The 12,766-nt window shown below is 36.8% G+C and overlaps 1 protein-coding gene across 18 annotated transcripts in view; it reads left to right on the plus strand.

Moving 5' to 3' along the window:
• Positions 1–12,766, plus strand: part of LOC145297650 (SHC-transforming protein 1-like) — a 438,749-nt gene that overhangs the window by 402,902 nt on the left and 23,081 nt on the right. For all 18 annotated transcript variants that reach the window (XM_080143795.1, XM_080143788.1, XM_080143792.1 and 15 more), the window contains one exon: positions 2,576–2,720. In XM_080143795.1, the coding sequence (XP_079999921.1) occupies positions 2,576–2,720 (145 nt within the window). The remainder of the gene's footprint in view (positions 1–2,575; positions 2,721–12,766) is intronic.

Raw genomic sequence — 12,766 nt, forward strand, 5'->3', positions numbered from 1 at the left:
AACCCATCCCGCCTAGGTTAGCATTATAAGTTCAGTAAAGTAACTCTTGACTGGTGGTACAAATGAGATCCTGTTCCTGATTTTATTTTTTGGTATTAGAGAACCTCTGAGTCTGCCCAACCCCCCTGCTCCTCATCTTTATTTTCTGATGCCCCCGATCATCCCCCTACTCAGAGGTCACCTTCCTACCCCCTCCATCCGTTGCTTTATTTTCTCCCACCTCCATTAAGGCGACTTCCCCAAACCCCATTAGGGATGCTCTGCTTGTTTTCGGTTCCCCGGAAAACAGTGGGGGATCTAGCCACATAGAATAGTACAGGGGGGTCTTACTAACAACACATTAGTAGATTTTCCTTATTTTTGAAATGAACATTTTCATTAGTTTTTTCCCACTCCACGAACATTTTATGCCAATTAATTCAAGAACTCTTTCTAATGAAATCGAACTTTATTTTCTCACACATACACACACACACAAAAAAAAAAAAAAAAAAAAAAAATGCACACACAACATACAGAAATGAATATACAAATTGTACATAGTTAAATTTTACATTGAACGCTGGGGTTATTAGTTAGATTAGGATCCACAGAGTGATTGAGGTATTTTGGTAAATGTTGCCAGTCAAGAGTAAGACTTCAAAGTCTCATCTGTTACATAGTCAAAAAGACCCTGTACCCTCCCCCTCCCAATTTCTTGTAGGGCCTTGTGCCTAATTTTGTTGAATTGAATTTTTTGTACGTTTTTTATGTTCAATTTTTTCTTTCTCAATAAAATATATAAACAAGATCAAAGTGTAGTATCTGTTCTGCAGATGCTGCACTTAAGGTAATTTGTCCCAGTCAATGGAGGGGAAACCCTCTATACTGGGACAATTACTATTTTTGAACCTAACCAGAGTGCCCCTTTTCCCTTTTGTTCGGGGAGCTGGTTTAACCCCACTTTAAAAACGACCTTGTGTCACAATATTTTTTAAAAATGTTTCCGTAATTTATCAACTTTTTAATAAATCACTTTAATTAGTTACTGGTAAAATGAACAAAATTATTGTATATACGAGGGGCGTGCAATAAGTAATGCCCTTGACCCACTTCCCATAGCAGTAGAGTAACGAAATTTGGCACAGTTATTAGTCTGTCTCTACATAGGAACCACCCAGAGTTATGCATTTCACCCATCGTTTGATGTAGCTCTGGAGACCGTTTTTGTAGAACACCCCAGGATGGTCCTCCAACCACGATGTGATTTCAGAAATCAAGGCTGCATCATCTGGGAAACACTTTCCTTTCAAAAACAACTTCATGGCTGGGAAGAGGTGAAAATCAGAGGGTGCAAGGTCAGGAGAGCAGGGAGGATGGAGTAGGATTTCATAACCACACGCCCGTGCTTCTGATCTGGCGACATGCGAGTTGTGGACCGGAGCGTTGTCTTGCAGGAGGAGGGTACCTTTGCTGATCTTGCCCCGCCTCTTGATTTTGATAGCTTCCCTTAATTTCCTCAAAAGTGAAGTATAATAGGCTCCTGTAATTGTGGTACCCTTTGCCAGGAAATCTGTCATCACTACTCCGTCCTGGTCCCAGAAGACTGTGAGCATGACCTTGCCAGCGGAGGGCTGCACCCTTGCTTTCTTTGGAGGTGGTGAGTACAACTGCTTCCACTGCATTGACTGGGCTTTGGTCTCTGGATCATTGTGATGGACCCAGGTTTCATCCTGTGTAATCAGTCTTTTGAAAAACTTTGACTCATCTTCTTGGCACATCTCCAAATTCATCCTCGAGCACTCAACGCGTTCTTGCTTTCCACAACCCTGTACTAATCTTGACATCCTGGGCTATTTGGCGAATAGTAATGCGCCAATCTTCCAAAATGGCAACTTGACGAACAGATGCCTCATCAATGGCAGAAGGGGGGGGCAGGTCTGGGAGCTGTTTCCGGGCATGTTTGAATTCAACGATACCAGCGTTTTACAAGGTCATATGATGGGGCATTATCACTATAAGTTTCTTTCATTTCATCAAAAGTCTTCTGTGGTGTGCATCCTTTCAAATACAAAAACCGGATCACTGCTCGACATTCAACAGGCTCCATTTCACACCTGACTCAGTTCAAACACCTGTAAAACAGAAACCACAATTATTTCAGAGCTGTAAATTGCCACATAACCCGTAGAGATAGAAAGCATTGCACATGCAAAATTTCAGCTGGATCAGAGAACTGGAAGTGGGTCAGGGGCATTACTTATTGCACACCCCTTGTAAATAAGAAAATAGGATAATAAAGTTTAAAATGAAAATCATCGAAAATTTATCAAATTGTTTTTTAAAAAAATGGTCATGCAAATATACAAATAGCTGTATTTGGGTATTTGCTCTCTACTATATATAAAGTATTTCAAAAAAACTATGTTGCATTATTGGTGTTAATAATAGCAAGCTGCTTTGATAGTAATATAGTTGTGATAAATGAAAAAACAAAATTGTACGTTTAGAAAAACAAGAAAAAAAATGCATTGCGTGAAATCTGCAAGAAATGATCATAAAATCAAGATTTTAATTTTGTTATAATTTTTTTCAGGACAGACACACAGTTCAATGGCGAGGCCTGGGAAGATGAAGTGGATTATTACAATGATCGCCCAGGGGCGTTTGCGCCATCTCCAGTGCCTCCAGAGATCCCACCACTTCCAAATTATTCTGCACCAAACAATCACACACCCACAGTAAGTTGCATCAGTATTTTTATTTTGTTATATTTATTTCATTTTTGCTTTTTTGTTTTCTTTTTAACTTTTTTTGCTTGTATTTATTTTTTTGTCCAACATGCAAACACACATAAGTATATATGAATAAAATACATCATCATTAGCTTCAATATAATGATCAGAAACGTGGTCTTATTTCGATGCAGAAAGAAATATCAGCACATTTATGTTTTAAACTTCTGAGACATCATTGTCATATTTGATTTAACATCTGTTTTACATGTTACCATGTTGAATGGCTTTTAAAAATTAAATTTCATGCTAACCTATCTCTCAGCAGGTCTTTAGTTATCCCTCTTTCTCTCAAGTCCATCCTTATTACTTCCTTCCCTCTTTCCCTTGCCATTCCTCTGCCAACTGACTCTGATATCTCAACTGCTCTACATTTACTAATCCAAGAACTTTTAATGTGGCCAAACCAACAAAGTCTGCTGTTCTGCACACATCACTATATACTCCCCAAATTTAATCTTCCTTTGAGCTTATCAGATCTAAGCCTGTCTTGAAGACCCATTACACATCTATCATATCATTCTTATTTTATTTCTCTCCATTTAACCCTTACTGGACAAGTTTCACTTTTATACATTATCACACAGCATACACATGCCCAAAAGACCCTTCTCTTGTTGATTATTAATGGTGGAAATTCCATGAACTTATTCCACTCTTAACTCTTGCAATTACACCAAAACCAGTTCCTTCCCGTATCCATTGTGTATACCGTGCATGGATGCACAACAGTTGTACTGTTAAGACTCATCAAAAATGCAAGAATACTAGTATGTAGGATAATGTACAATTATCGGGAAAATGAATAGTGTACAAGTCATGATATACATGTGTGCATGTGTATGGAGAGGAAGGGGGCATCAAGTGAAGTTTAAACATCACTGGTTGTTGTCAGTGAGCAATCACTCGTGATGACCTATATTAGAACTAGCAAGTACAAGTAATAGAAATGAATAAAAACAAATTCTTGTAATTACTTTAATCAATTAACTATGTTATTTTGGTGCTAGCTGGCATCCATAGTTGAAAAAAAAAAACACAAAAATAAATTAATAGAACCTTTAAAGTCATATAGATTTGTCCACAAGATTTTCTTTTTTTTTGACGAGGACATATAAATTAAAAGATTGAAAAATACAAGGGGATCTCCTTACTCCACTCTGAAAAAAATATGGAATTGTTAATAAAATTACCAATTCTTTTTGAAATGTAACCATATTTAGTACAAAAAAACTCCAGTCTATACTAGACTTAATCACTGAGTTTCGGTTATGAATGTACAACAGTTTTTTGTTTTTTTTAATTTTTATTTTTGCTTTATTGCCACTCAGTGATATACAGGAACACTTTGGTGATGATATAATCCTGAATGGTCTTCACTCTTATCGGATTTATAGATTTTTTATCTTTGAGAAGATAATGCATATTAAAACCATCATCAAACTATTCCTTAACTAAAGGGGCCATCATAGTCAAAATCATTGTAACCTAGTGTGTCCCATTAAGAAGAAAATACATCCAACACAAAGATATGTCTTCACCAGCCAAATAGAACCTGTTAAATTTCAATAGATTGTTTATATTTTATGAACTAGTGCAACCAGACCAGACTGTCGGAAGATGACTCCCTGACATAAATGTACCTACATTAACACCTTTGGTTTTGTTTTTCCTTTTAATTATTTGCACAACTAAAGCATGTTCTGCAAAACCCAAAACAAAATCAGTCCCCCCTCTTTCCCTCCTACTTCCTTACTGGCTTCCTATCTTAAAACATTGCAACTAATAATAATACAACCTCAATTATGCTCTGCAAGGCTGAGAATGAAAATACCAATCCACCAAGAACATCAAACCAAGCCTTGAAATGTGTCTATTAAACTTATGATTAGGAAAGGAAATGTGTCTATTAAACTTATGATTAGGAAAGGAAATGTGTCTATTAAACTGGGAAAATGAAACTAAAGGAGGAATCAGGAAGTGATGGCACAAACTCAAGCGATTGAGTATATCTTTTTCGTATCCTTGAGATGAATGGGCGAATGGGTTTTCCCCCTAACATCTCCCACATTTGAGCTCCAAAGAGAGTGAGGAGCAAGAAAGATGAAAAACTAATCAACTATACATGGATCTAATTAAAAACCCCCAAAAAACCAAAAGAATTCACTCTAACATCTCAGATGTCACCAGCTCAGATAGTGAGCAAGAATTCAATCTTGAACATATTGATAAAGAAAACTTCCCAAGATTTATAGTTATTGAAACCTTGGAAGAAAAAAAGGCCAGCGATCTGTCTCAATTTCTAATTGAAAAGGTATTAACTCAAAACAGCAATCCTAAAACAGTTAAAAAAATGAAAAATGGCAACCTACTTGTTACAGTAGATAACTACAAAGATACCAAAATCTCTTGGGAATGGAAAAATTCCATATTTATAAATGCAAGACTTTTGCCCACGAAAGGTTAAACACTTCAAAAGGCGTCATAAGAAGCCATGAACTAACCTTAGTTATGACAGAAGAAATCAAAAATGCTCTAAGAAAACAGTGAGTGATTGATCATGCCCGCATTAACATAAGAAGGAACGGTCAATCCATACCTAGAACGATGCATATAGTAACATTTAATACTCCTAAAATTCCAAAAGAAGTCAAAATTGGATATACAATCGAAAAAGTGTAACTATATATACCAGCCCCTCTAAAATGTTTTAAGTGCCACAAATATGGGCATTATAGAGAAATTTGCAGAGAGCACAAAACATGTGGAAAATGTGGTTTAAAAGAACCCAACCACGTGGAAAATGAATGCCCCAATGAAACTAAATGCCCAAATTGCCTGGAAAACCATCAAGCATACTCCAAAATATACAAAACCTTCAAAAAAGAAATTGTGGAAGTAAAATACAAAGAAAATACACCCTAGACTCCTACCAAAAAGTAAACACCTATGCAAACATCACAAAAACCCAAGCCAAACTAACCAAACCAACTACCAAGAGTTATTCAGTAAACTAGTTTTTGAACTAAAAAATCTAATTGAAACTTTAAAAACAAACCAAAATGAAGCTAACAAGAAACAAAGACTAGTTTCCTTGAAAACTAAACTAAGTGACCAAAACCAAAAACAAGCTCCAAAGAGCAAAATAGAATCCGATCAACAAAAAGTACAAATATACCGTGACACATTCAAGTCACAAACAAGGACAAAAGTAGACACACAATATCAGGAAAGATGGAAGCAGAACAGAAACACACAAAACCTTCTTCCAAAAACCAAAATAAACAAAGAACAGAAACATTATTAATTGAAAACGAAAATAAATTTTAATTAATCGAAACCAAGAGCCAGGAAGAACACATAAGACAGAGCAAATCAAAAAGCCCTAAACTAAAACATAAAAAAAAAGTAGAAAGATTTCTCAGCTGAGACACAGACACTAACAAGAGATACACCCTCTACATCCAAAGAGATGGAAATAGATGAGAACTCAAAAAAAGATAACTAAACCCAAAACACCCAAATAACAAACTAAAATACAAAACATGACACACAGAATCATACCGGATAGAAATAAGACAAATAATATAATCCAGTGGAATTGTCATGATTTAAAGGCAAACTTAAATGAGCTTACTATTCTACTAGTCTGTCTCCAAGAAACCTTTATGAAATCAGATGACATTATAAAAATTAAAACTAAAATCATATACACAATACTGGACTGAGAGCCTCTGGATGTACATCAATTCTTATTAGAAATGACATATCCAAAGTTAAATACAACTCAATACAAAACTGCAGACTACTGCAGTAAAAAGCGACACTCCACAAAACTATCAACATTTGCTTGCTATACATACCCCCTCCCCACAATGAAAGCATCACAGAAACAGATTTGAGCAAACTAATACAGCAACTTCCAAAGCCATGCATCCTTATAGCCATAATGAGATATGGAGAAGTGAAAAAACAAGCAAACGGGGAAAAACTATAATTATAAATAATGAAAACCTATATCTGTTTAATGATAAAACACACACTTATTTACACCCAGGAACTGGTACATTCACATCAATTTATTTAACATTATGTGATCCAACACTTGCCTTGGATTACAAATGGAATGTACGAGAAGATTCATATGGAAGTGACCACTTTCCAATTACACTTGAAAATAATGATCCAATGCCAGAAAACAAAATACCCTAATGGAATGTTCAGAAGACTGATTGGAAAAAATTCCAAAATTTATGCCAGACTAAACCAACATCGGATAATAATCCAAATCAAAATGATATCACATACTTTACCAATACACTGTATAATATATATATAATATAATAATAATTGCTGAGGAATGTATTGCAAAAAGCTCTACTTTCCCAAAATATAATAAACCCTGGTTTGACGAAAAATGCAAAGAAGCTATCAGAACTCGTCAAGCTATACTAAGGAAATTCCAAAAAGAACCAACTAAAGAAAATCTCAATGAATATAAAAACAGTAGAGCTAAAGCTCACAAAACCATTAAAGAATCAAAACGAACATCATGGAAAAACTATGTATCAAAAATAAATAAAAATACAAAAAGTAAAAAGGTTTGGGATATGATCTGAAAATTTAAGGGAAGAGTAACAGCAACCCTACTGAACACCTGACATATAACAACCAAAAAATTATTAGCAAGAAAGAAATGGTAGATTGTTTTGCTGAAACTTTTGCAAAAATCTCCTCCTCCAAAAACTTTAATAGTAGATACCCTATCCATCAGTAAAAAACAAGAAACGGGGTAGCACAAGGAGGCATCTTGTCTGTCACACTTTTTAGCATTAAAATAAATAACATTGTTAAAAATATAAATGTAGGAACAGAATGTGCCCTCTATGTGGATGACTTCCTGATCTGTTATAGATCAAAATATATTCCAAGAATAGAACGCCATTTACGTGTCTAAACAAAAAATGGGTTTAAATTTTCAAAAGAAAAAACAAAAGCCATCCAATTCTGTCAAATCCGAAAAATGCACCATGACCCAATATTGAAACTGGATGATGAAATTATACCTATAGTTGATCAATATAAAGACCTTGGCATCATCTTTGATAAAAAGCTAACATTAATTTCTCATATTAAATACCTCAAACAAAAATGCAACAAAGCCATCCAACTTTTAAAAGCTCACACAAACTGGGGTGCAGACAAAGACTCAATAATTAAGTTACACAGATCCCTTGTCAGATCCAAGTTGGATTATGGATGCTATATCTATGGATCTGCAAGAAAGTCCTACATAAAGGAATTAGACACAATACATTACCAAGGGCTAAGATTGGCTCTAGGAGCCTTTCCCACCTTCCCAGTGGAAAGCTTATATGTAGAAACAGATGAACCCTCATTGTCACTTAGAAGAGAAAAACTAGGACTACAATAATATACAAAATTGGCTTCATGTCCAACTAATCCTGCTTATAAATGTGTCTTCCACCCCCTATACAAAAACCTCTTTTCCACCCCCAATACATGATTTTAATAGAAAAGAAAATGCTATAAAACCATTCAGCCTACGTATGGAAGAATCCATAAAAAAGCCCAAATAGACATTGCAACAATACACGAATCTGTAAAACTTAAATATCCCCCCTGGCTCACAAAACAATCAAAAATAATATCAGACCTAATTAATTATCCTAAAACAAAAACTAATTCAATCATATATCAAGAAAAAGTCCAAATAATTAAAGAAAAGTATTCCAAACACTCAACAATTTATACAGACGGTTCAAAAGATGGAGACAAACTTGGATGTGCAGCCATACACAATAAAACAATCCTAATCAAAAGATTACCAGACAAAGCATCGATCTACAATGCTGAAGTATCGGCCATTGGTATGGCACTTGATCTTATAGAATCCTCTAAAGATACAGAATTTATTATCTGCTCAGATGCCAAATCGGTACTCAAAACACTGGAAAACAGGAAACTAACAAACCCAATAATCACCAAAACCCTAAATAGATTTGATGATATTCCTAACGATAAAAACATCCTTTTTTGTTGGATACCTAGTCATATCAACATAAAGGGTAACAATAGAGCTGACAAAGCAGCATTTAAATTAACCCCAACCAAAGATAAGATCCCTCATGCCGATTTAAAACAAATCATTAACAAATATATTAGAAACACGTGGCAAGAGTTGTGGAACTCCTGTACTAAAAACAAGCTATACCAAATCAAGGAAACCATAGGAAAACAGAAACCAAACAAAAGAATTACCAGAAAGGAGGAAGTTATAATAACAAGACTCCGAATAGGTCATACTTCTATAACACACCCTTATCTACTCAAAAAAGAAGAAACCCTATTCTGCATACCCTGCCAGGAACCATACAAATCAATCATAATCATATACTAACAAGATGCGAAGACCTGAAAACAAACCGACTGAATCTACATAATGAAAAAACTGTAAACGACATATTCACTCATGTAGACCCAACTATCTTTCTCAAGTATCTGAAGATAACAGGGTTTTTTTTTTTTTTTTTTACATCAGCATCACCACTTATCAAGGCCAAGAGGCCACTCGAGGATAAGGGTTAAAGAGTGTACAGTAGAAATTGGATAATATAGTAATTGTTAGTAAATGGAAATTCGGTAAATTTGTTAACAAGTGGAACGGCTAATCAAGAACTTGTTTCCGTTAGACTTGAAGACAACCATATTGTAGTCAGCCGGAAAGCAGGAAAACGGAAGACAATTCCACAGGTGTGCAGTTCTAAGAAAATAGCTTTGTTCATGGAATCTACGTTTAGGTTTAGGCACAGATAAAGAGTGGGGGGAACTATTAATAGTGTTTTCAGCTAGACAAGTGTTTCTTGTGAAAGTTTGGTGAGGGGGGACCATAGACTGAAGCTCAGTCAAACACTTTCCATGAAAATAACGATACAGCAGAGACAAACCTTCTGTGAGATAGAGGTTGCAGGGAAGAGAAAAGGATATTTCCTACAAGGCTACGAAGTCTATTTTGAACTCTATCAAGGCAGGACAAGTCCTTTCTAGCAGTTCCTGCCCAGATGTGACAACAGTATTCCATCCTTGGACGTACCTGGCTCTTATGTAGAGAATTGCATCAGCAGTGAGATATCTACTGGATCGATAGAAGGATCCCACCATTTTTCCAGTGGCCTTGGCAACAGATTTGATGTACGAGTTCCATTTAAGATCAGGAGTAAAGGTCAAGCCCAGAAGCTTGTCAAAACTTGAGGTATCCTGAAGACGAGAGCCATTCATTTCAATTGATGTCAGATGTGGATCAGAACGTTGATGATGTAAAGAGAGAAGCTTGGTTTTAGATGCATTAAAAGTAACCAGCCACTCCTTTCCCCATTGTACCATGTGCTCAAGATCAGAGGAGAGAGAATCGGAGAGAACTTGGTCGTTTACGGTCTTAGATGTGCTACCATAAATAGTAGTGTCGTCAGCATAAATGTCTACGAATGATGTAAGGATGTGATTTGGAAGATCATTAATGTAGATCAGGAAAAGAGTTGGGCCCAGGATGAACCCCTGAGGGACTCCAGCATTAATACTGTGAGCTTCTGATTTTTGCCCCTCAACTACTACTCTTATGAACCTATCAGAAAGAAATCATTTAATAATTGAGAAGACATTTCCAGCTATACCATAGCTAGAGATCTTGTGAAGTAAACCTTTATGCCATACCCTATCAAAGGCCTTAGATATGTCAAGAGCAATTGCCCTAGAAAGGTTGCCTCTGTCGAGAGATTCGCTAATCCTATGAGATATAACTGTAAGCACATCTGCTGTAGATCTAGCAGAACGGAAACCATATTGTGTGTCACTAAGAAGGTTATTTTTGCTGAGATGGTTGATTACGTCTGTATTTAACACAGATTCCAGCAACTTACTCATGACGCACAGGAGACTTATTGGCCTGTACTGAGAGGGGGATAAGCGATCACCTGAGTTCTTAAATACAGGGCATACTGATGAGATTTTCCAGGGTGATGGGAAGCAATTCTCCTTAAGACAATGTTTAAACAGTTTTGTAAGTATGGGTGCTAGTTCTGGTTGAAGTTTTTTGAGTACTATAATTGGAATACCGTCAGGGCCAGTTGCTTTACTGGAATCAAAGTTTTTGATTAGCTTGGCAACATCACGTACAGATATATGTATATCAGATAGCATGTTTTCTGATACAGGAGGAAATATTAGGGGCTGGCGGCCTTGGTCACAAAGGGTAGAATTAGCTGCAAAGTTCTTGGTAAGGAGTTTGGCTTTGTCTGATGCTGATGAGATTACCTCAGGTCCATTGATGATAGTTGGGATAGAGCACACACTTGTGTTCAGGATTCTGTTTGCTATTTGCCAAAACTGGTGGGAACCAGGCTGCTGCTCAGCTACTTTTGACTTGACGGACTGAGCATGCGACTCTCTTGCATTCTTTATTACTTTCTTACAATGGTTGCTGGCAGTCCTGAAAGCAGCTTTAGTTTCCATACATCTATTACGTTGGAAGCAGTGGAAAAAGTGATTTCTGTGCGCAAAGCAGCAGCACATTCTGGAGAAAACCATGGCTGGGTGTTAGGTTTTTGCTGGAACTTTTTCGCGGTTATGAAACGGTCTATACCTACAATTAAATATTCCGTCAGGTCTTATACTGTAGAGGACACATCCTTTTTAAACATGGAACGCAGAGGTAGATCCGATATAAATGTACGGTAGCTATCCCAGTCAGCCTTAGCGTATCGATATACTGTATGATGAAGAGGTACGTCTGGGGACTTATTACATTTCATTTTTATCTTAATTGATACAACAGAGTGGTTGGAAGATCCAAGAGGAGATAGAACAGAAACTGAACATAGCTCAGGGCAAGTTGTGAGAAAAAGGTCTAGTAGACTCGCATACTGGCCATCATTGTAAGGCATACGAGTGGGTTCGTGAACAATCTGAGTGAGGTCATAAGCAATAGAGAAATCATGACAGACCCTCCCCTCATCATTGATCTTGTTTGAGTGGGTCAACCATTCCACGTTGTCTCCACATACGTGAATGTTAGCTGAAGGATAAGCAGACTTGGCCAATTTTCTCAGATATGCTTTTAAAGATAGTAAATCCGCTGTTGTGGAGACGATAGAGAGTAAATATAAACACAGTAGTGTGAGCAAGTGCAACCCAGAAGCACGTATAGGGTAAGTTAGGATCTTCTCTGGAGATGTCCCTACCACATGGAAAGCCATATTTGAATCTGTCATGGAATATGTGCCTATATTAAAATATAGGCACATATTCCATGCCCATGACAATTTTGGGGGTCAGATTTAGAAGTTAAGTTAGAGTATCCTTTAATTGCGAACTCATCTAAGGAAATAGCCTGTCCAATGCCAGTTTCACTTAAAAATAAAAGGTCTGGTTTAGTCTCCTGTAATTGGGTTTCAACCTCTGGAAGGCTAGAATGTAGACCACTGATGTTGGAGAAGGAGACATGGTAGTGGGGGTCTACGTTGGAAGTTGGAAATCCGGGTTTAATCGTGTATTTTTCTTGAAACTTGTCATGATGGAATTTTGGAATTTGTGGACTAGGTCGTCAGATTTGCTTAGAGCAGGACAGAGAGGGGAAACTAAGAGAGAAAAAGAAACAAAGAAATTTTTTTTTGTAGAACATGATAAGGTAAAGCCGTAACAATTACCCACTAATATGGCATCGAGAGGCCCCACCAGAAGCTACTGCATGGTCCAGAATCCATTCACCAAATGGCAATACAGCAGCTCCAGTACTTTGCACCTGCTGATAGGACAGCCTCCTTAGTGGTTAATCCAAGGTTTGGGTCCCTGACTATCAGACAGATAACATCAGCCCAGAATAAAACGTTTACCTCCAGCACCCTTACTAGTGACATGGCTACAAGGATATACATAGAAACAGAAAATTTCTGCCACCTCTGCCGACTGTTCACGCA

The sequence above is a fragment of the Euprymna scolopes genome, chromosome 18 (genome assembly GCF_053919585.1).
Source record: "Euprymna scolopes isolate OS-2025 chromosome 18, ASM5391958v1, whole genome shotgun sequence".
Taxonomy (NCBI): domain Eukaryota; kingdom Metazoa; phylum Mollusca; class Cephalopoda; order Sepiida; family Sepiolidae; genus Euprymna; species Euprymna scolopes.